The sequence below is a fragment of the Copidosoma floridanum genome, unplaced genomic scaffold, assembly GCF_036245765.1.
Source record: "Copidosoma floridanum isolate Cflo_tuat_1 unplaced genomic scaffold, Cflo_Japanese_pri ptg000020l, whole genome shotgun sequence".
Lineage (NCBI taxonomy): Eukaryota > Metazoa > Arthropoda > Insecta > Hymenoptera > Encyrtidae > Copidosoma > Copidosoma floridanum.
The window spans coordinates 4804108-4825193 of NW_028321897.1; the positions used below are offsets into that span (position 1 = coordinate 4804108).

The 21086-nt window shown below is 39.3% G+C and overlaps 3 protein-coding genes and 1 pseudogene across 3 annotated transcripts; 2 read left to right on the forward strand and 2 right to left on the reverse strand.

Annotated features, from left to right (window-relative positions):
* Positions 1–1014: 1014 nt before the first annotated feature.
* On the forward strand, positions 1015–7284 carry LOC149374339 (vascular endothelial growth factor receptor 1-like; annotated as a pseudogene).
* Positions 7285–7356: 72 nt separating this feature from the next.
* On the reverse strand, positions 7357–8520 carry LOC149374340 (uncharacterized). The gene has a single exon (XM_089594031.1). It carries the CDS (start codon positions 8518–8520, stop codon positions 7357–7359), a length of 1164 nt encoding a protein of 387 aa, XP_089450157.1.
* A 741-nt stretch (positions 8521–9261) lies between these two features.
* Positions 9262–12620, reverse strand: LOC149374341 (uncharacterized). The gene is made up of 4 exons (XM_089594032.1): positions 12415–12620; positions 11951–12355; positions 11036–11791; positions 9262–10993 (listed from the first exon to the last, which is right to left on the reverse strand). The coding sequence occupies exons 1-4, from the start codon at positions 12618–12620 to the stop codon at positions 9262–9264; spliced, it is 3099 nt and encodes a 1032-aa protein (XP_089450158.1).
* A 3474-nt stretch (positions 12621–16094) lies between these two features.
* On the forward strand, positions 16095–18129 carry LOC149374342 (uncharacterized). The gene is made up of 4 exons (XM_089594033.1): positions 16095–16218; positions 17463–17599; positions 17695–17878; positions 17987–18129. The coding sequence occupies exons 1-4, from the start codon at positions 16137–16139 to the stop codon at positions 18127–18129; spliced, it is 546 nt and encodes a 181-aa protein (XP_089450159.1). The 5' UTR covers positions 16095–16136.
* Positions 18130–21086: the final 2957 nt, after the last annotated feature.

A 21086-nucleotide genomic window follows, 5' to 3' on the forward strand; every position in this document is an offset into this window, starting at 1 on the left:
TCATTGAGCTAAAAACTTACAGCGTTACATCGCATGTTCAAAATTGTCATCATTATTAGATTAAAACATTTTGTGTACTAAATTTTTATAACTACTGATAGTTCTAAACTTCCATGTAACTAATACATAAGTAGCCAATTTCATTAAAATTTTTAAAAACCAGTACTTATATCACAGGTATTAGAATTATTAGAAAATACCTACTTATTCAAGTACACTTACATTGTGAGACTAGTGATATGTAGCTACGTTTTGTTGAACCTTATTTTCTTGTTAGTGCTAGTAGTATATTGTTATGTGTTTGATTCACGTAATATTTTGGTAAATAATAGATTTAATAAAGTAATATTCGTGTTTAAATTTTTTTAGATAATCTCAATTTAAAAAAAACGGAGGTTCTGGTTGTTTTAACTTAATTTTTATTTATTCTTTTTATGAAATAGAAAATGGAATTTGTTCTGATATATTTTACTCTTACTCTTACTCTTTTTTGTAACAATATATAACTCACTTTGATGTTTGTAGATAAGCCAGCTGTGAGGTTTAATCCAAGATATATTAAGAACTACTATAGCTTTAACGAGACTGCGATGTTTGTTTGCCTAATCAAAAGTAATCCTGAATTTAATATATCATGGAGCTATATAAGTAGTCCAAGACAGTTTAAATATATTGATAAAACATCGGAGCTACAGGTTTGATTTTTTTGCAACGCAAATCTTAGTTAGTTTTTATATTGTTAATTTATTGTTAATTTGAACTATCATTAAGTATTTAAGGGATACGGAAAAAAATGAAGGAATTAACATTGGTAAAAATAAGTCTATAGTTACAGTAAGATCTCAAGCAAAGTCAACAATCAAGTGCACGGCTTGTAATAGTTATGGATGTAACAGTGATAAATCTGATATTTACATTACAGGTTTGAAATTTTAATCGAATTAGTAGGTTCAAAATTTAAAATTTCTAAAATTGTAAGAACTTACTTATTTACTTAAAGATGGAATTTCTAATATGTCTTATGGAGTTATAAAACCAAAAACAAAGTTTCATGAAGGCCAAAATATTACTTTAATATGTTTTGCTGTCATTTACGAATATTCTGAAGTATATTGGCGTGATAATGAAAACAAAACTGATGTAGATTCAGGTGAGTTGTAAATTGACGTTGTACCAGAAATTAATTAAACTTCGACGATTCTATAGTTTATCTCACCTTAAATAATCGGACTATTTCAATGTTTTAGAAAAAATACACGTCATGTTTAAAAAAACTAACTACACTCACCGTGCCATTATGTTCATAAATAATGTGAGCCATTTGGATGAAAAAAATTTATATTGCACTGCAAAAAATTTATTGAATAAAGAAATGTCAGAGAAATTTTTTCTTAAAATTAATAGTAACGATAAAAAATTTTCTTTTTTCTATAAAGTTTCGTAACCTAAATCTTCAATTTCATGATTTTTTTAAAATTGTAGTTCCAGCTTTCTTCACCCGTGAAAGTATAAATGATGTTGCAATAACACGATTGGCAAAGGATCCTGAAAATCCTGTTTATTTATCATGTTACTTTGAAGGTACTCCAACACCTAACGTTACGTGGTTCAAAGATGGTTCATCATTGAAGTCATCAAATCAGTTCGCTTTTGAGGACAGAAATCAAAAATTAATCATAAGATATCTTTTGGAACGCGACAGTGGTAATTATTCGTGTTTGGCAGATAATGGCTTCGGGCTGGTTACAAAATCTCAAATAATTATTGTAAAAGGTAACGATTGCCAATACTTGTAATTGTACGTATGCTTCTTACGAAATATAATTAATGATCATTTAAGTGTGACAAAGGCGTACTGCCTTCTAACAAAAAAAACTTGTTATGTAATACGTTTAGCTAAACAAATTTCTTATATAAATTAATACAGAAGAAAGTTTTATACCTGGTTATAATAGAAAAAGCTTTGTTAAGTAAATTAAAATTAAAAATAATATTTGTGTGAGTTGGAGAGTTTTTCAATAAAGTTATTTATGCTATCTTCTACAAAATTTAACTTTTATTCTGAAGAATTAGTGAATTCGTGTTACAGTCAACTATAAAATTTTGTTTTATTTTGGCTATAATTTCTTGTTTATATATATTTGAAAAATATTAAGTTGTAATAAAATTTTTTTTTATCATACAACAAATCGACGCCTCTTACGAAGAGCAACGGAGCTCAGACTTTTCCTTTTGAATTAACATGGGAAAATCTTAGCTCCGTTGTTCTTCGTAAGAGGCATCGAAATGTACTTGATTACTCATTTTTCTTAAGAAAAAGAACGAATCGTTTTGAAATTAAAGCAATTTATTCTCACTTCAGGAAACCAAAAAATTAACTTTTGGATTGGACTGATTGTGTGGTTTTTTACCATTCTTGTATCGCTTTCAATTTACTTTTATTTAAAAGCACAATATGCTAAGGTAATTCATAGTTGTTATCATTTTTAAAACACTTAAACTTAAAAAGTCAAACTAGCTATATGATAAAATTTGTATCCTCTCATCGATAACAATTTTAAGTTTAAAGAAAACCAACGATTAGAAACTGGTCTTACGCATTCAAAAGAAGGAGCAGTTGATCTTATAAACCCAAGGCTAACAGTAGATGATCAGCCAAATCTCCTACCGTACGACAAAAGATGGGAGATTCCTAGAAAAAACGTAAGATTAGGTAAAATCTATAATCTTCTTAAAAATATACCATAAATATTAGCATCATAGTGATTTATAATAACGTAAAACGTTCCATGTATTCAACTTAAGATAAAGAATTAGGCAGCGGGGCTTTTGGAGTTGTGTTTAAGGCTAAAGCTAATGGGATTCTGGCTGAAAAGTCTATTTCCACTGTAGCTGTAAAAACAATTCGCAAAAATGCAGATCTCATGTATATCAGCACACTGGCAAAGGAACTTAAAATTATGATTTATTTAGGACAACATTTAAATGTCGTAAATCTTTTGGGTGCTTGTACCAAAAATATAGCAAAACGTAAGAATTTACATAATACTGTACAACTCCATGTGTATAACAAATTGTGTAACAAAAAAAATTAAACCATATTGTAGGTGAACTTTTAGTAATCGTTGAGTTTTGCAGATTTGGGAACTTGGAAAGCTATCTTTCTTGTCATCGAAAAAGTTTTATCAATCAAATTGATTTAAACACGGGTGAAATTAATCCATGTATAGGGGAACATCTCAAGAGGTATTGATTTAACTAATTACTAACGTTCATTTTGCAATGTAGCGCAAAATTTCCGAAAATTAGTCTTTTTGAATGGTTAGAAATTTCCGGGGTATACAATTATCCACTGTTTTATCGTATATATATTATATGAAAAACGTCAAGTATATTTACTTTATCATTGCTGAATGCAATAGAGGACGAGCCCGTAATAAATTATGGGTTTGAACCACAGAGCAGAGCAGATCTGAGAACTTTAGATATCTTTTTTTTGTATAATACATATTTTATGCCTTACATGTTTGAATTTTAAGTCAAATAGTATTCCTGCTAATATGAAGGTGTGTATACATAAATATAGTGAAATAAGGCTCATACACCATCAGTGTGTTGCAATTAAGGAATTAATATGTCCCTTTCAACAATTTTTTAAGGAAATTTTTTATTAAGTTATTATGTTACAGCTGCTTCAATATCATAGAACTTTTTTTTAGCAAGAGTTATTTTTGAAAGAGATAAAAACATAAGTAGATTCCTTATAAGACGATACATTAACAAACTTATACAGAAAACGGTGTAAATACATGTGAATGTATAATCGTTTGGTACACTACTGATTTTTATTCTATATTGGTTTTGTCTGTTAATTAATATTTTTAGAAACTCTTTTTAATTTTTAACGATACTTTAGCATCACATGATTGAAGTATTTTTCTTTATGATCTGATATGAACCTATATGTAGAAAAAAGTGATTAATTTAATGGTTTTGTTGCAAACTAAGAATAAAAGATATAACTGCCCAATTAACTTTTTTTCTGAAATAGTTATCTTTAGCGCAAAATAGATATTATATTTGTTATTTTCAAGTAGTTAAGTGTGTAACCCGAAACTTGTTTCAGCTGCTTTCTAAATTACTTTAAGTGTATACACTGTTTTGGTTCGGCTTCAGTTTGCTATTGTAGTTATGTCGTAAGCAAATAGGAATTTAACATTTATCTTAAAGTTATTTATAAATTAGGGTACAGAACTTTTAAAGTACACTTACAAGAATAAAAATTCTTTTACTAAACTGTGAGAAGATTAAATTTTTTAGAGTAGAGAATTAAAGTTGGTTTTACTAGAAGAAATTTTCTAACTGCATCAAAAAAGCAAAAAAAAATTTTAGTTTACTATGCATCATAAATATAACCAACCAAATATTTTTTTGGGGCCTACAGGAAAAAAAACGAGATTTCTAACGATCTTAGAACGACCTTGTGCGATGAAAATCCAATTAATAAGCCAAGTTTTTACCACACAAAAGCTCAGAACTTTGGTGACTCCATCGAATCCAATGATAATTTTAGTTGTAATAATGACACTCAGCCAGACTGGCGTTCTAATTACAAAGGGGACTACGTGAATGAAGATATTATGTATCTCTGTACTGAGGATCTTTTGTTATGGGCTTATCAGGTAGCAAATGGCATGGAGTATCTTTCAAAAAAAAAGGCCAGTACTTTTGTGTTACGTATTTGCAGCAATTTGAAACAACATTACCTACGTGAAGAAAAGTTGTCGATACTTACTAACAAAAATACACAGTATTTAATGGAAAACGATTTTTCATAATCGTTCATTTTAACAGTAATTTATATTTAATAACTCACATGTTTTCTTGGTCGTCGAGTATACGTTTAAGCCTAAAAATACCTATTTAATAGTACCTTAATAAAAATACTTTTTTTCGCCTTTCATGGTTATATTATTTTGGTTAGTATTGCGATTTTTCTCGAATATCAATTTATTTCGTAAAGTAATTTTAAGTGAGCACATTCAAAAGTAATGTTCAATATGCTCACTAGTACATTATATCCATTTCACTCCAGAAATTTACTTTTTTTCCATGAAATAAAAAAAAACTATTAATTGCTGTTAAAATGCTATTTGAGACTAAAAAAACTTATGTTTCTTTTTAAATATTTATTATTGTTGAAATAAACACTTGTAATCCATCATTGTACATCAAATGCTGTGTATTTTTGTTAGCTAGCATCGACATATTTTCCCCTGCAGGTGGCGTTATTTCAAAATGATGCACGAAGCGAATTAAAATTTATCAGTTACCTGTTTCTGATTTTGTATTACCTAACTTTAATTGTATGCTAATAATTGTATTCTTAGGTGCTGCACTGTGACTTGGCCACGAGAAATATACTCCTGGCAGAGAACAACATTATTAAGATCTGTGACTTTGGTTTAGCCAAGACATTGTACAAAGATGAAAACTATAAGAAACAATGCACTGGGAAGTTTCCCGTGAGGTGGATGGCCATCGAGTCCATCAGAGACGGAGTCTTTTCCACTATATCAGATGTATGGTCATTTGGTGTAGTACTTTAGGAGTTTTTCTCTCTTGCACAAATTTCTTATTCAGGTGTAGAGTTCGAGGTGATGTATCAAAAATTAATTACAGGCTATAGATTGGGTCGACCTTGTTATGCTACCAAAGACATGTAAAAGAAAGTTCTTGTATATAAAATACCATTTTTATATAACTCTCACTCTATGTTGCTTATCTTTTATTAGTTACAATATCATACTACAATGCTGGGAGGAAGAGCCAATATTAAGACCGTCGTTTACAAGTTTGGTCAAACGTATTGAAAAACTTTTACAAAACGACATCAAAATGCATTTTTTAAAACTCTATCATGAGTATATAAATTTTAACAGTGAAGGCCAGTTTGGAAGAAAGGAAGATGATGTAGCTACAACATTATTACCAAATGATATAACAATTCCATTAATCCGGCAGAACTACGTAAACACCTTGTCCCAAGTTGTAACCCCATCCTATATAAATGTGCAAGCCTATCATCCCAGATAAAAAGCTGATGCTTAGTTGAAATTTAATAAATTAAGTATAATTATTGGTGCAATAATACTCAGGTTTTCAAGTTGTTTAATGGTTCTTCAATGACTTTTTTTTAGCAGAAATGAGTTTTAAAAGTTTGCTGAAAACATACGTTAATCAAACCCTGTCATGTATTGATATAGGATGACGAGATGGAACACATAAGACCATCAAAAAGTAAATTAATAATTGTTTACAATTTTCACAGTGGCATGTAGTAAACAAGACGGAATGTTAAATACGATATTTTCAAATGCATACGTGACAAAAATAAACGATTTCTGTCTGAATTTATCAATAATGTGTAAAAATAAGGTTCCTTACAATAAATTTCAACTTACTGAACTAAGAATATAACTAACAAAGTTTGACCAATAGAAGCGTAAAAGTGCCTTTATTAAGACGCTTTATATCCAGGTTTAGGTACAGAAATACTGAAACAGTAAAATAATTTTTTTCCAACCATAATACAAAAACTTTTCTGCTAGTATTTTTGCTGCTTAATTGGCATTATTTTTTTATTTTTTTATATCAGCTTGTCCTTATAACAGCTCAGAAATAAGAATGCAGTTTTGTGTTTATTTTAAAAATTTATTATAGACAATGTTTAAGAAACTCTTTATTTGTTGAGTACAAGGGAAGCGGACCCGGCGACAATGAATAGCGTGCTTTCTGCGTACGATGCTCTGCTGATATTTTTAGTGGACTAGCTGTCTCGAGCGGCTTGCTGGCTGCTGCTGGTGTGGCTTGGCTGGTAGAGGCTTGTAGCTGGCCAGCTGATGCGTGAACCTGTGTATCAGGAGACGAACTGAGCTGGTCCCGGCACAGGCCGTCGATGCCAGCGGCAGCGGCGTAATGAAGCGCCGAGACGATCAGGAGGGGGGGCCGACCGACAGTATATCGTCGAACGAAACATCCCGCCCGCCTCGTTCCAGGAACGAAACTTCAAGTCCCGCCCGCCGTATCCAGAGCGGTTTCGCCTCCGGGCGATGCAGGCTGAGAGGCCGTCCGGGTTATCACAGGAAGCAGCGTGACTTTCGTGATTGGCCTGGTGTATTCTCCCGTCGCCGTTCGGACGGTCACAGCGCGTACGAGGCCGTCCGGGCCAGGGTGAACACCAGTTACACGGCCGAGAGGCCAGCGGCCGTTGGTCGAGAGTAGAGATGAGTCAAGGATGGCGACGATATCACCCAAGGTCAGGTTCCGATGAGGGGTGATCCACTTCGATCGCTGTTAAAGAGTATTAAGATACTCCCGACTCCATCGGGCCCAGAATTGTGCTCTGATGCTCCGGACAAGCTCCCAGTGAGCCAGATGGTCGAGATCCTGATCGGGTGGCGCGGCCTCGATGATTGAATTGAGGGGTGCTCCGATGAGGAAGTGACCGGGGGTCAGCACGCCCAGGTCGTCCATGTCGCCCGACAGTGGAGTGAGGGGTCGGTTGTTGAGGACAGCTTCGATCCCGACCAAGACGGTTGAGAACTCCTCGTATGTCAGGTGCCGTAAGCCCATGACTCGTCGGAGATGACCTTTGACGGACTTGACCGCGGCCTCCCAGAGAACTCCAAAGTGAGGGGCCCCGGGTGGAATAAAATGCCACTCGATACCTTGATCCGCTAGGGCACCTGCGACGAGGTCCCACCGGTGCTCAGCAAGACGGAGCGCGTCGCGCAACTCGGTGTCAGCTCGATGGAAGCACGTCGCGTTGTCGCTCCAGAGTTCAGACGGTTTTCCCCGGCGCCCAGAGAAGCGGGTGAGAGCCGCAAGAAAGGAGACGGTTGATAGATCGCCTACGAGCTCCAGATGTAGTGACTTCGTGGTGAGACAGACAAATATGGCGATGTAACCCTTCGTGGTGCGAACGCCTCGGCCCTTAGCTGCGAGGACGTGGAACGGCCAAGCGTAATCGATTCCAGTGCGACCGAAGGCGCGGAAGGGAGTAACTCGTGACCGTGGGAGAGGAGCCATCAATTGGACAGCTGATCGGGCTTGGAGGCGAGCACAAGTAACGCAACTGCGTAGGAAAGCCTTGACTTTCCGGGAGCCACCGATGATCCAAGCACGCTTGACGGTGTACGCGCTGGTGGTGCGAAAGCCCCCGTGGAGCGCTCGGTGATGGGCCCACGCGATCGTAAGCGTGGCGAGAGGGCAAGCGCCGTCAAGGATGGGTGGGTGTCGCTCCGCGAAGGTCATCTCGGCGTGCTGGAGGCGACCGCCCACACGCAGAACGCCGTCTGTATGGACGAAGGCTGCCAGCGATGTCAGTGGGTGCCGCTTGAGAAGGGCGCGGCCCGTGCGAAGCAGTGCAAGTTCATCAGAGAAGGCACGCTGCTGGCTCAAGCGCACGCAAGCGAGGTAGGCATCGGTCAACTCGGTAGCCGTCGGTGCTGAGAGCATCGGTCGTGTAGGGGCTCGACCGAGATGGAGTCTCGCTCACCGACGCAGGTGGGTGAGGGTGCGCAGGAGGACGCCCAGATCGGAGAACAGTCGGAGAAGGTCGAACTCGACCTTTTGCGTGACGTTGCAGAGGCGAGGAGGAGAGGGCTGTGGCGGCTCGGAGGGCTCCTGGGGCCAACGATCAGGGCCTTCGGACAGCCAGGAAGGGCCAGTCCACCATGTCTGCTGGCGGTGTAGAGTCTGGGCATCGGTGCCTCGAGACGCCACATCGGCAGGATTGTCATGAGTAGGCACATAGCGCCAGATGTGCGGTGGCAGTACCTCCTGGATGTGGGTGACGTAGTTGTCGACAAGAGCGTGGTTGGTCGGCTGGGCGGAGCGGAGCCAGCGTAGAACGACTTGGGAGTCGCACCAAGCGTAGCATTGCTTAATAGGGATATTCCACTCGCTGACGACCAAGCGCAGTAGTTTCGCAGCAAGCAGCGCGGCACGCAGCTCAAGGCGAGGGATCGTCATGCGAGCCTGGGGCGTGGCTGACGGCTTGAGGCTTCGGATGGGCGCAAGTTTCGTCTTGGCAAGCAGAATGTGGCAGCGGACTTGCCCTGAGGAGTCCTGCAGCTGGGAGTACACCACCGCGCCCATCGCGCGGCGGCTGGCGTCTGAAAAGGCGTGGAGGTGAATCTTCGACAGAGCCGAAAATCCAATCCAACGTGGAATGGAGAAGCCTTGGATTGATTTCAGCTAAGTGGTGAAAGCTGACCATCGAAGAGCCATTGATGCAGGCACGACCTCATCCCAATCTAACCGGGCGCGCCAGAGATCCTGCACAAGTAGCTTGGCTTGGAGTATGGTCGGCGCGAGCCAACCGCAAGGATCGAAGAGGCTCGCGAGTCCAGCAAGGATGCTCCGCTTGGTGTCCTGTTCTCGAGCTGCCGGGGGTGTGAGCCGGAAAGTATCCGAGGCTGGGTCCCAGCTGATGCCAAGCTCGCTGACGAGGCCGGCGTCGCTGAGTTCACGCCACGTAGGGCGCAGGCAAGCTTCCTGGGTAAGGTCAGCCAGAAGTTCGGCGTCCTTGGCGACCCATTTCCGGAGTGGAAATCCGCCTGAGCGCAGCAGACCAATTACTTGATCCCGAAGCTGGCGGGCCGTTTCGAGGTCATCGGCACCCGAAAGGATGTCATCCACGTACCGATCGTTCATGACGATAGGTACGGCGTCCGGCCACAAGTGTCCTTTGTCATGGCAGAGTTGTTGAATTACACGCAGTGACAAGTAGGGCGAGCAAGTCGCGCCATAAGTGACGGTGCGCAGTTGATAGTGTACAGGCGGCTGACTTGGATCGGGACTCCAGACGATGCGCTGAAGGTCTGCGTCTCGCGGGTCGACCCAGATTTGGCGGAACATCATCTGGACATCGCTGCAGAAGGCGACGCGATGTCTTCGCCATCGCAGCAGGACTGTCGGTAGTGCGGTCTGGAGTCTCGGCCCGGAGTGCAGGATGTCGTTTAGGCTGTAGCCGCTCGAGGTTGGGTGCGAGGCGTTAAACACGACGCGCAACTTTGGTCCAAGGTTCCCGTGTTGCCAGATGCCGTGGTGCGGGACGTAGCAGACCGTGCTGCTCGGTTCGGAGAGCTCTCGGCTGGAGAGCTGCTTCATATGACCGAGGGCGAGGTACTCGCTCATGAAGCGGTTATACTCGGTCGCCATCTTTGAGTCCCGCTGGAGGCGACGGTGTAGAGATCGCAGTGAGGCCAGGGCGCTAGCCAGGCTATCGCCGAGGAGCGGTGCAGCATTGGGCTTCATAGGCAAACGCACGATATAACGGCCGTCCGCGTCGCGCTGGTAGTTGGCGAAAATCCGCTCGCAGTCGATGTCATCGGGCGCGCGGCGGCAGACGAAGGGCACCTCTTCAAGTTCCCAAAAGCGCTGGAGTAGCATGACGAGCTCGCGATGCCAGGGTGGAGCCAGCTCATCGTGCAATGTCGGACACGCGACGGCGCTGTCCAAGGGGCGCCCAGGAGCACACCCGACTAGAGTCCAGCCGAGTGCTGTATGCTGACCGACAATCTCTCCACGCTGATGGTACCCAGGGCGCAGCAGACGGCTGTAGACCTCAGCGCCGATGAGAATTTCGACCGCACGAGGAAGGCCGAAGTCGGGGTCGGCGAGGTCCTGCAGGCTGGCCCAGACTCGCAGGATGCTGGGGTCAAGCGGGGCCGCAGGAGTTAAAAGACCGAGGTGGGGTATGCACAGCGCCTTCAGATGCAAACTGGGGGTGCCATCCCCTGGCATCAGGCGCAGGCTGGCGCGGAGTGTCGACCTTACGGCGTGTTCACCGCCGATGCCCGATACGCTGGTTCTAGAATCCTCCAAAGGGGCCTTCACGCGGCGAGCGAGCTTGAGAGAGATGGCCGAGATCTCAGAGCACGGGTCGAGGAGGGCTCTCACGGTGACGATGGGCCCCCGGCCGCCGCTGAGTTGGACGAGCGCGGTCGGAAGCACCGCGAGTCATTGCCGGGACTTATCAGGAGTCTTGAGAAGATCGGAGCTGGTTGGCTTCGCATACTTGGGTGGGTCCAAAGATCCTGGAGCTTCGGACCGGCGCTTGCGGCTGTCGTGCAGCAGACTGTGGTGCGCCGCCCGGCAGCGCTGGCAGACCGACTTGGAGGGGCAGTCATGCAGGGAGTGCCCTGGCTTCAGGCAGTTGAAGCATAACTTCTCCTGGAATACGATGTGCATCTTGGCGGCTGGATTCAGATCCCGAAACTGACCGCAATGCCCGAGATAGTGGGGTTCGTGACAAACCGGACAGTTCGCTGGAGCCTCCTGGGTCGTGAGGGAGCGGAAATTGCGCCCTGCGTGTGTCGAGGAGGGCCCTCGTGAGCCGGTGGAGCCAGCTGAGCGCGCTAGATGAGAAGCCTCTACGGAGCTGAGAGTGCGGCATCTGCGCCGCAGAAACGCAGCCAGCATGGTAAAGGTGGCCCAGGAATCACCGGGCACGTCGCTGGAAATCTCCAGCTTCTCCAGCTCGTCTTCCCAAGCACGTCTTGTGGTGGCGTCCATGCCCGTTGCTGCAAACGTGATGAACCAATCATCCCAGGAGGCGACAGGGCGGCCGAGAGCACTAAGCTGATCGCGATCACGTTCAAGCGTGTCCAACAGCGCTTGGAGACCTCCAGCTGACTCGTCCCGCAGAGGCTTGATGTTGCGAAGCGCCGCAACGTGGTCCTGCACGAGGAGCCGCCGATGCTCATAGCGGGCCTCGAGTAGGCTCTAGGCTGTCGGGTAGTTGGACCCAACGATCTGCACGGAGTCCAAGACGGCCTTGGCATCGCCTTGAGAGAGTGACTTTAAATAATAGAGTCTCTCAACGTCCGTTAGCTGCTTGTCGTTGTGTATGAGGGCTCGGAACAGGTCCCTGAAGGATTACCAGTCCTCTCGTCGTCCCGAGAAGGGCGGGATGGTGATCGTAGGCAACTTGGGCCCACGATGTGGTGCCGGTTCTCCGGCTGGGTGGATTTCCCCGTGGGCCCCGGTCGGGGCTAGTGCGAGCCGAGCGTCACACAGGTGTGACCGGGCATCGACGAAGTTGGCCCCTGCGGCGGCATATATGTCGTCCGCGGCGTCGCCATGTTCGGTGGTTTCTGCGGTCAACAAACCCACGTGGTTAACCTGGAAGTCATTCCAGTAGGCGTCCAAGAGCTCAAGCCGAGCCGTGACGAGGCCTGGGGTCCAGTGGCTTGTCTCGGTGGCCTTTACAGCGGCCGTGAACCGAGCGATGACGTCGCCAAGCCGTTGTTGGGTGGCAAACAGGGCTGACGCCTGTCCGATTTCCCTGAAAATCATGAATATAACGAGTTCGACGTTGAATCATCAACGGAACTCGAGGCGGACGCTTCTTGATCAGTTATAAGTCGCTCTGCTGAGCCAACTGTTTCGTAAGCGAAGCGACACAGCGCCAGGCGCTCGGAAAGGATGACTACTCTGCGAGCGAGGCAGCAAGGCGCCAGACGCTCAGTTGGCTGCATAAAATCCACGACACGGGCCTCACGGCGACCGTGGTGGTCTCGAGTGCGCGTGCACTTGTGAGCAGCAGTCATGCGATGCGGGCAACATGGCGGCCGCGGGGGCTAACGCTCGCACGGCGAGCAGCCAAACCTCAAATCCGCGACACGGGCATCATGGCGGCCGTGGCGGTCCAGAGCGCGCGAGCTTCAGTCGGCGACGCCTGCAATATGGCGGCGGCATTGGCTAACGCTCGCACAGCGAGCAGCCAATATGGCGGTCCCAAGCGCGCGTGCACTCGCGAGCGCCAGTCGGCGACGCCTGCAATATGGAGGCCGCGGTGGCTGACAAACGAGAACCACAGCTGCCACGCAATCCGTATCATGGGCAGCGTGGCGGCCATGACCTCCGGCTACATTAATTAACGCGCGTGGACGTGCAAGACACGCGCATTAACACAAGACGCAGGACTTAATGCGTACTTACATCGTGCCGGCTTTTCTCTCCTTGTTGCTGAATCCGGCTCGAAGGACCAATGTTTGAGAAACTCTTTATTTGTTGAGTACAAGGGAAGCGAACCCGGTGACAATGAATAGCGTACTTTCTGCGTACTATGCTCTGCTGATATTGTTGTTAGACTAGCTGTCTCGAGCGGCTTGCTGGCTGCTGCTGGTGTGGCTTGGCTGGTAGAGGCTTGTAGCTGGCCAGCTGATGCGTGAACCTGTGTATCAGGAGACGAACTGAGCTGGTCCCGGCACAGGCCGTCGATGCCAGCGGCAGTGGCGTAATGAAGCGCCGAGACGATCAGGAGGGGGGGCCGACCGACAGTATATCGTCGAACGAAACAGACAACATAAACGATAATGAAAAAAGTTAGTTTCATTTCTCGAACCAGAAGAATGGTTTAGAAAATGAAATTATGTATTATCAATCAAGCAATAATCGATGCAAATATTCATGTAGACCTTTTTTTGTATTTTTAAATGAACACAAAGATAATTTCATAAGTATTAAAAATTTTTGAACAGCTTTTACCTTATTATTGATCTCATTGTCAAAAAAAACATCGGTATAAACTGTTTGGATGATACTATTACTCGAGAGCGAGATTGTTTGGAATTAGGCATCTATCATTAACCAACATACACAAGTATCACAATTTATAATAGATCGCTTTATTTATATCTACTTAAAATGGCAATATTTGCCAATTACATACAGAGATCACTTACTGTTCCACTATCAAACATTAATTACAATCAAGAAGTGGAGATCGTAAAGTAAATCGAAAAAAATGATTATAACTTTGATTTAATTAACACCTCTGATTAAAAAAGCTACTCGTAATATATATATTTAGCGTCAGAAACAATACATTAAATATTACTGTATTACAATTTGAAAATCTCTTAAAAATTATTAAAACAAGATTAAAGACATATAACATTGAATTAGCATTTTAGACTGTCAATAAATTAAAAATGGTTGAAGCAAATTTAAAAAAAGTAAAAAATTTGGTGTAAATCTATTAAAATGTAGCTCATGGGAAAAAGAATATGTTGGAAAAGTAGGTAGAAAAGTTTGATATACATATGAAAGAGCATTAAAAAGCTTTCATAAAGAAAAATAACACTATTATACTGCGCATCCCCTTCATTAGAATGCGATCGCAAATTTAATCTTAGATATAAATTTTATATGAAGCCACGAACAGTCAAATACTGTAGAAGCATGAAAAATAGTTGAAATTAACAGCTCAGACAATCTGACCGACTACTCAGTTGTCAGTTAAATTTGAATAATTTGCCAGTTTTGAATTGGTAACGAATGTACGTAGTATTAATAACGCATATTGTAAATGTTGTTACCATTGCGCATAGAAACTTAGTGTATATGGATGCGTTTGTATAATATGGATGACTTGTACAGCCAAATAAGTTCAGTTTGTAATACTCTACGTCTGAGGACGGTACAGTGTATTGAAACGGCTGTTACGTGTTACGTTACGTTATGTTAAGCGTTAATTTTATTACATAAATAAACTTATAAAATATTTTTGAACGGTAAACGTTGGGTTGTTATGTTTAATATATCCTTAATCGTTGTATAAAGAAAACTATGACTTCACATAATTTTGTAATCCTAAAAATTGCCGAAAGTAATATCATTTAACTTTGTTTGACTGACAAAATCTTAGAAGCTCACAAAAAAATATTACAGTTTGCTTTTACCTGTGAAATTGACATAGGTTTATGCTGTCGTTACTTTGGGAAAGCCAGAAAAGACAACCCATTTTAATCCTCGATTTTTAAATAAATAATTTTAAGACACACCTTTAAGATATACTTACATTTCTCGCAACGACATGTACTATGTCAGAGAAAATTGTGAACACGGGTTTCAGTGATAAAAATACCCTTTTTTCGCGATTGACATTCATAAGTTATTTCTATGCGTACAACTAGTTGTCAAATGCAAATCATCGAAAAAAAAGTGTCACTTCCACTTAAAATCATTACCACTCAGGATTTAAGTTATCAAAACGCGTAGTTCAATAAACAAATTGTGGGTATTGCAGTAAATTAAAGTGAAGGAATAATGGGGACTAGCTTAATTGCTGTTTAATAAATCACAAAGCTACACTTGTGTACAATTAGTTATAAAAGGCAAAGTCTTCTTCAACTATTTTAAAAGTACTATTGATTACCTATTTAAAGCATAAGTAGTTCTCCTAAATAAATATAAGTTGAATTGGAGTAAACAGGGAATCTTTGATAAAATGTGAAAATCGCATTAAATTTTATCCTCTAGAATACAATTAAAACGCATATTAATTGAATCAAAAGTTTTGTGTTTTTAAATTTAATAGTTGAAGTTGCTTATTCGCCAATATATGAATAATTGCTACTTGTATTCAAAGTCAATTACTTAGGCAACATGAAAATTTTACGTTAACTAATTTCCCATTATTTTGTAATTTATCAATTTCCTAGAAGTACTATCGTTTAACTCCACTCAACTGCCCGAGTCTTAGCAATTCTCAGGGAAACAATAATTTCTCTTTATTTGTTAAATTAATATAGGTTCATACTTTCGTCATACATAAGGTAAATTAAATAAAAGTTTGAAACGAAATACTTAAAAATTATTACTAAAGCTATTAAATACACAACTATCTGGACTCGAAGCTATTTTAATATGTGCCTCAACAATAAAACGACGGGGGAGCCGCAGTAGAGTAGACTAGAGGCATAATGAGGACAGGTGGCTTACAGCGGATGGTAAGTTTTATTTCTACATATCAGCGTGAACTAACTTAATTGCCACTTAGCAAATCAGAGACCTGCACTTGTGTACAATGGGTTGTAAGAGGCAAAGTCACTTTATAGTATTGTTACATGCTACCTGTGCAGTTCTTCGTTTATAGGTTTGATCACTGCAACGAAGTACCTAGAAAGGCTCTTTAAGTAAGCAATACATATAGAAATCTAGTAATTTTAAGACATTTTTTACATATACTTTTATTGCAAATGGAAAATCTCAAAATGGGGCTGCAAATTTTCAATTCTTAACCATTCGACCTTCAAGTGAGACACACCCTACAGCCAGCAATGACGAACTTACAAGGATTGAAGGACCCACTGACTCTCCTACGGTGGAAAAAACTATTCATTTTTTTAATGATTTTATCAGGTATGTATAAGATTACAATTAACGTTTTTAAATTTATAACTGTCCTTAATATACAACTATCACTCTATTTTTCCTTAAAGTATACTTATAAAATTTATCTTAAAACTATTACTAAAATCGCAACTGATTCTGATAGTGCATAACCTGGTACACTTCAACTTATATTTTTAGTTACAATTTTGAAGTATTTCTTTTCACACTATAGTTTAATAGATGTATCTTTCTAAAGTGAGTAAAGGATTGGTAAAGGACTATTGGATTTGCCTTGTTAAAACCGATTTAAAAATTTTTTGAATAAAATTTAAAAAAAAACTAATTTGTGCCACGTGGAAGCCCCTTGACTAATAGTAAACTATGTTGCGTATTCGTTATTTGTAATTTTTAAATGGTAAATGATCGAAAATAATTGAAAATAACTTATAACTCCTCAGGTTGTGTTGTATCTGATAGCTCTTGTTGCGATTTTTAACTTGGTAAAGTCCCTTTTTTGCAGAAAAGTTATGACCTTCAAGTAAAAACAAACTAACATTTTTGAATACTTCTCAAGAGAGTGTGTATACAATTTTAAATTAAAATACTGCATTAAATAAGTGTATAAGAATATAAGGTGATATTATCTGTTACCTTCGCATGTATTTTGGCTAGTGATTTTAATATCTTTGTTAATACGTACTCATAATCCGATGCGCTAGGATCCTTACGACTTAGGCCTATGCAGAATTCGACGGGCGTGTAGTTGATAATTTATTAAATTTGCAGTATTTTTCGGAATATTTGCTTCTAGTATCGATGTGAAGAATGAAGTGGTAAAACTTATAATTAATATACTTGTCCATATCCTGTTTTTGCTTACTTTTTAGATAGCTACAAAATAAAAAAAAATATCTCTACTATTGACTAATAAAATAAAAACTTATTGAATTGAATTTTGAATAGAACAAAGCTAAAGGACCCCTATTAAAAAAATTTTTTTGTCTTTAAGAACACAACTATGTTAAACTTTTTTCCAAATTTCCATTAAATAAAGTTCTTACTGTGATGCTTCATATTGTCCTGGAAAAATTAAAAAATAGCCATTTTCTGGACTTTCATGTATAATGAAATAGTTAATGACCAATAAAAAACCATGAATTTAATTTAAAAAATTGTAAAAAGCGAGTGTGATAGCTCAAGCATAGTTAGCCTGTAAGGAACGGTGTAGACGAAGAAGATGAAAATCCTAAGATTGATTTTTAATTTTGTAGGTTGCCATGGATATAAGATTCAGCTCCATCCAAATGTGACCGAGTTGCAGATAAATGAAGGAGAAACCCTTAACATAACATGCATAAGCACGGGCTACGTCAAATTTTATTTTCCCACTAACAATACATGGGGTAGAGTAAGTTATATAACTTAAATATTTAATGAACAAGAAGGTTGTATAAGCAGGTCTTTAGATAAAACGATAACCACTTTTTTTTTCATTCATAACAGACGACTTCTCGACCAGATGTTATACCAGAAGGCAGGAGCACCAACAAGACGTTTATTAGATCATCAACTGTTTTTGGAGACACTGGCTGGTATTGTTGTGCTGATGAAAGCAAACAAATAACTAACTTGACAATTAAAAATCACCATGATCCAAAAATTATTTGGATATACGTTTATGTCAAATGTAAGTTAATAAAAAATTTTAGCACTTTAATTTTCATTTTAAAATCATCAAAAATTATTGTATTACTGCACAAAAAATATTTTAAAAAGTTTCACTATTGTTATGCAGCCAACAGAAATCCATTTGTGCATGAAAATGTAAGAGGGCGTTTTTTACTGGCTTCTGGATGTGATGGACATGTAATTCTTTCGTGCCAGACGACTTCTCCTGAAATTAAAGTCACTTTGAAAAAAAATGGAAACGTAATGTGACTTTGTCAAAATTTACCTATGAAACAAATATCGAAAACTAAAAATATTATTGTTATAGGTAGTTCAACTCGGCAAAAATACAACTTTTAATCCCAAAGTTGGTTACATTATTAAGAATAGACTTCGACCCTACTCTGATTTGTTTACTTGTTCCGTACAGCATAAAAATTCATCATACACAATTACTCTGAAAGTTAATCTCTATATACTATACGGATGTATGAGTTGGCCGCGAACAATCATGAATGGTTCAAAAGACATGACTACAGGCTCGAGATTTAGTGTTAAGTGTACAGTTAAAGTGAGAAGAGAAGCCGTTTACAATATTTTTTGGAAAATTCCGCAGAACACGGTAACATTAAATACTTGTATATTATTAAAATTATTTCAATAACTGCACAAGTGTTGGTATATTTCCGACAAATTTTACAAATAATATAGTATTTACGTTTATTAGACTTCTAGGATAATTTCAAACACTATTCGAGAAAATGTTAATCAGTTCTTCATAGAAGATGTAATAACATCTGAGCTTATAATTGACAACGTTACATTTAGAGATTCAGGGAATTACATATGCCAAATAAAATCATCGTTTAATAAAACGATTAGTACTGAAGTAGATATATGTGTATATGGTAGGTCTTGATTCTCTACTTTTTGTTCACTTCTTTGAAATGATTACTGGGTTCTTATTTCGACAGATTCGAATCATCCCTACATTAGTCTGACATCTGTTGAGAGACAAGTATCCAGATTACGTGGTGAATCTGTAACTTTCTTGGCTAATGTCTCCGCATGTCGAGAACCTTTTTTACAGTGGTAACACTCACAGTTTTTTCAGACACATAAATCAATGAACACGAGACTTACTTTATTGATTTTTAGGGAATATAATCATCGCCTTATCTCTGATGGTTTAGAATATTCTGGAAGCTTGATATTAACATTTACCAACCGAACAATAAGTAGCTTACGCATAGATAATATTTCCATTGTCAATGATGGGATTTATACTCTTGTAGCTGAAAATTTTCTAAAAAAAAAAAACATAACGTTTCATCTTAAAGTTTTCGGTAAATCAAATTTTGATAACACGGAAGTTTTTTTAACATTTTAAACTGCACAACACTTGAAACTTTTAATATTTTATTAATTCGATAGTTTAAAATATCTCGCTTTCTTGAACTTAAAGCTAAAAGCGTTATACCACATGTTAATTAATTTCATTTCACAGTCAGTAAAAATGTGTCATAAATAATAATAATGATAATGCATACTTACGAATTTATTCGTTACAAAAGAACAATGTGTCCGGTTTTAAAATTAATACTTATATCATATATATGAAGAGTATTAGACAATACTTTCTTGTTTATGTCCATTGATCCTACGAAACTAATGTCAAGCTATGATGTGTTTAGCCCTTTGCATTCACAGTAAATTTTGTATTAAACTTGAAATATGCTGTATGATACTTTTAGCTTTATCTTGTTGGATGTTAATCTTTTTTTTTAGGTAATATTTTAGAAAATAATAGATTTAGTAAAGTTTTGTTAGTGTTAAATGTTCTAACTGATTTAGATTTCGAAAGTGAGAGCTCTGTATGTTTTTACTTACTTTTGATTTATTTTTATGATGCAGCAGAATGTTACTTTTGTTGAAACATATTTTTTGCTGTTATCATCACTCTTTTTTTCTCGAATGATTACTATATACTATCTTACTGCTTGTAGATAAGCCCAGCGTGAGGTTTGATCCAATTTTTTTTAAAAAATACTACAGCTACAATGAGACTGCGACGTTCGTTTGCGTTGTTAAAAGTTACTTGGAATATAATGTATCATGGAGTTATATCAGTCATCCAACAGAGTCTACACATGTTGACGAAACATCTAAGCTGCAGGTTTGTTTGTCTAAAAAATTTTTCAATTTAAATGATTTATTGAAAGTAATAACTAGAGGTATGTGAAGTAATCAAGTGGAGTAGGAACGTAATAAGTCACGTTTGAGAAAACATACGATGTCTCGGAGATCGCGCTACTATTTAATTATAATTCGCATATTCGAATTTTTGAATTATGAAATATTGTTATTCTTGTCAGCATATCTCAAATATTTGGGTTGAATTTTAATTTTTAAATCCTATTATACAGCTTTTTTGTCGATTATAGTTAGTAGAATGATGAAAATTAGATGAGTGAATCTTAAAATGCTTAAATTAACATTTGATCAGGCTTAGCCTTATTCATAAAAAGTGGTCTTACCGTCAAATTTGCTGCAAGATAGCAGAGACAGACTTTCATTACATAGAGGTAAATGGGGGTATAATTGCGATTTTTTAGTGGTTAGTTTTAGACGTATATCTAAGAAATTTAGTTCATCAAATCGTTGTAATTTTTTTGTTCGTTAATGTTAAAGGTAACAACTCCTGAATTTTGCTTTGATAAATTTGTTAACTCTTGAATATTAATTTAAAAAAAGGTTTAAAAGTTTAATGTTGCCAATGCTGGTATCATTGCGAGCCTGTATGTATCATTGTGCACGTATTATTGTGGTCAATTTCAAAGTTGAATCAACGGGTTATCCACAATAACACATTCACAGCCAAAGAAGTTATGTCTGCACCAATTATTGCGCGGACGTGACAATTTGTTATGTGAATTCAAAGTTTTTAACCCTTTTTTGGAACTGAAGTTTTAATAATTAGATACTCTGTAACTACATTTAATTATATTAAGAATTAACTCACCATAACTCATCAGTTCAATTAAAATATACGCATTATTCGAGTCGCAATAATTGGAGCAACCGTAATAATACCCTCTTCTTCCCCTAGTCGACCGTTCGAGAGGAAAATAAAAACTTGCTTCATGATAAACTGTGAGGTAGCAGAGATGGGCACTTTTTTTATATTACAGTGCTATGCGTCCCCTACTTGCTCGTCAATATCGCAC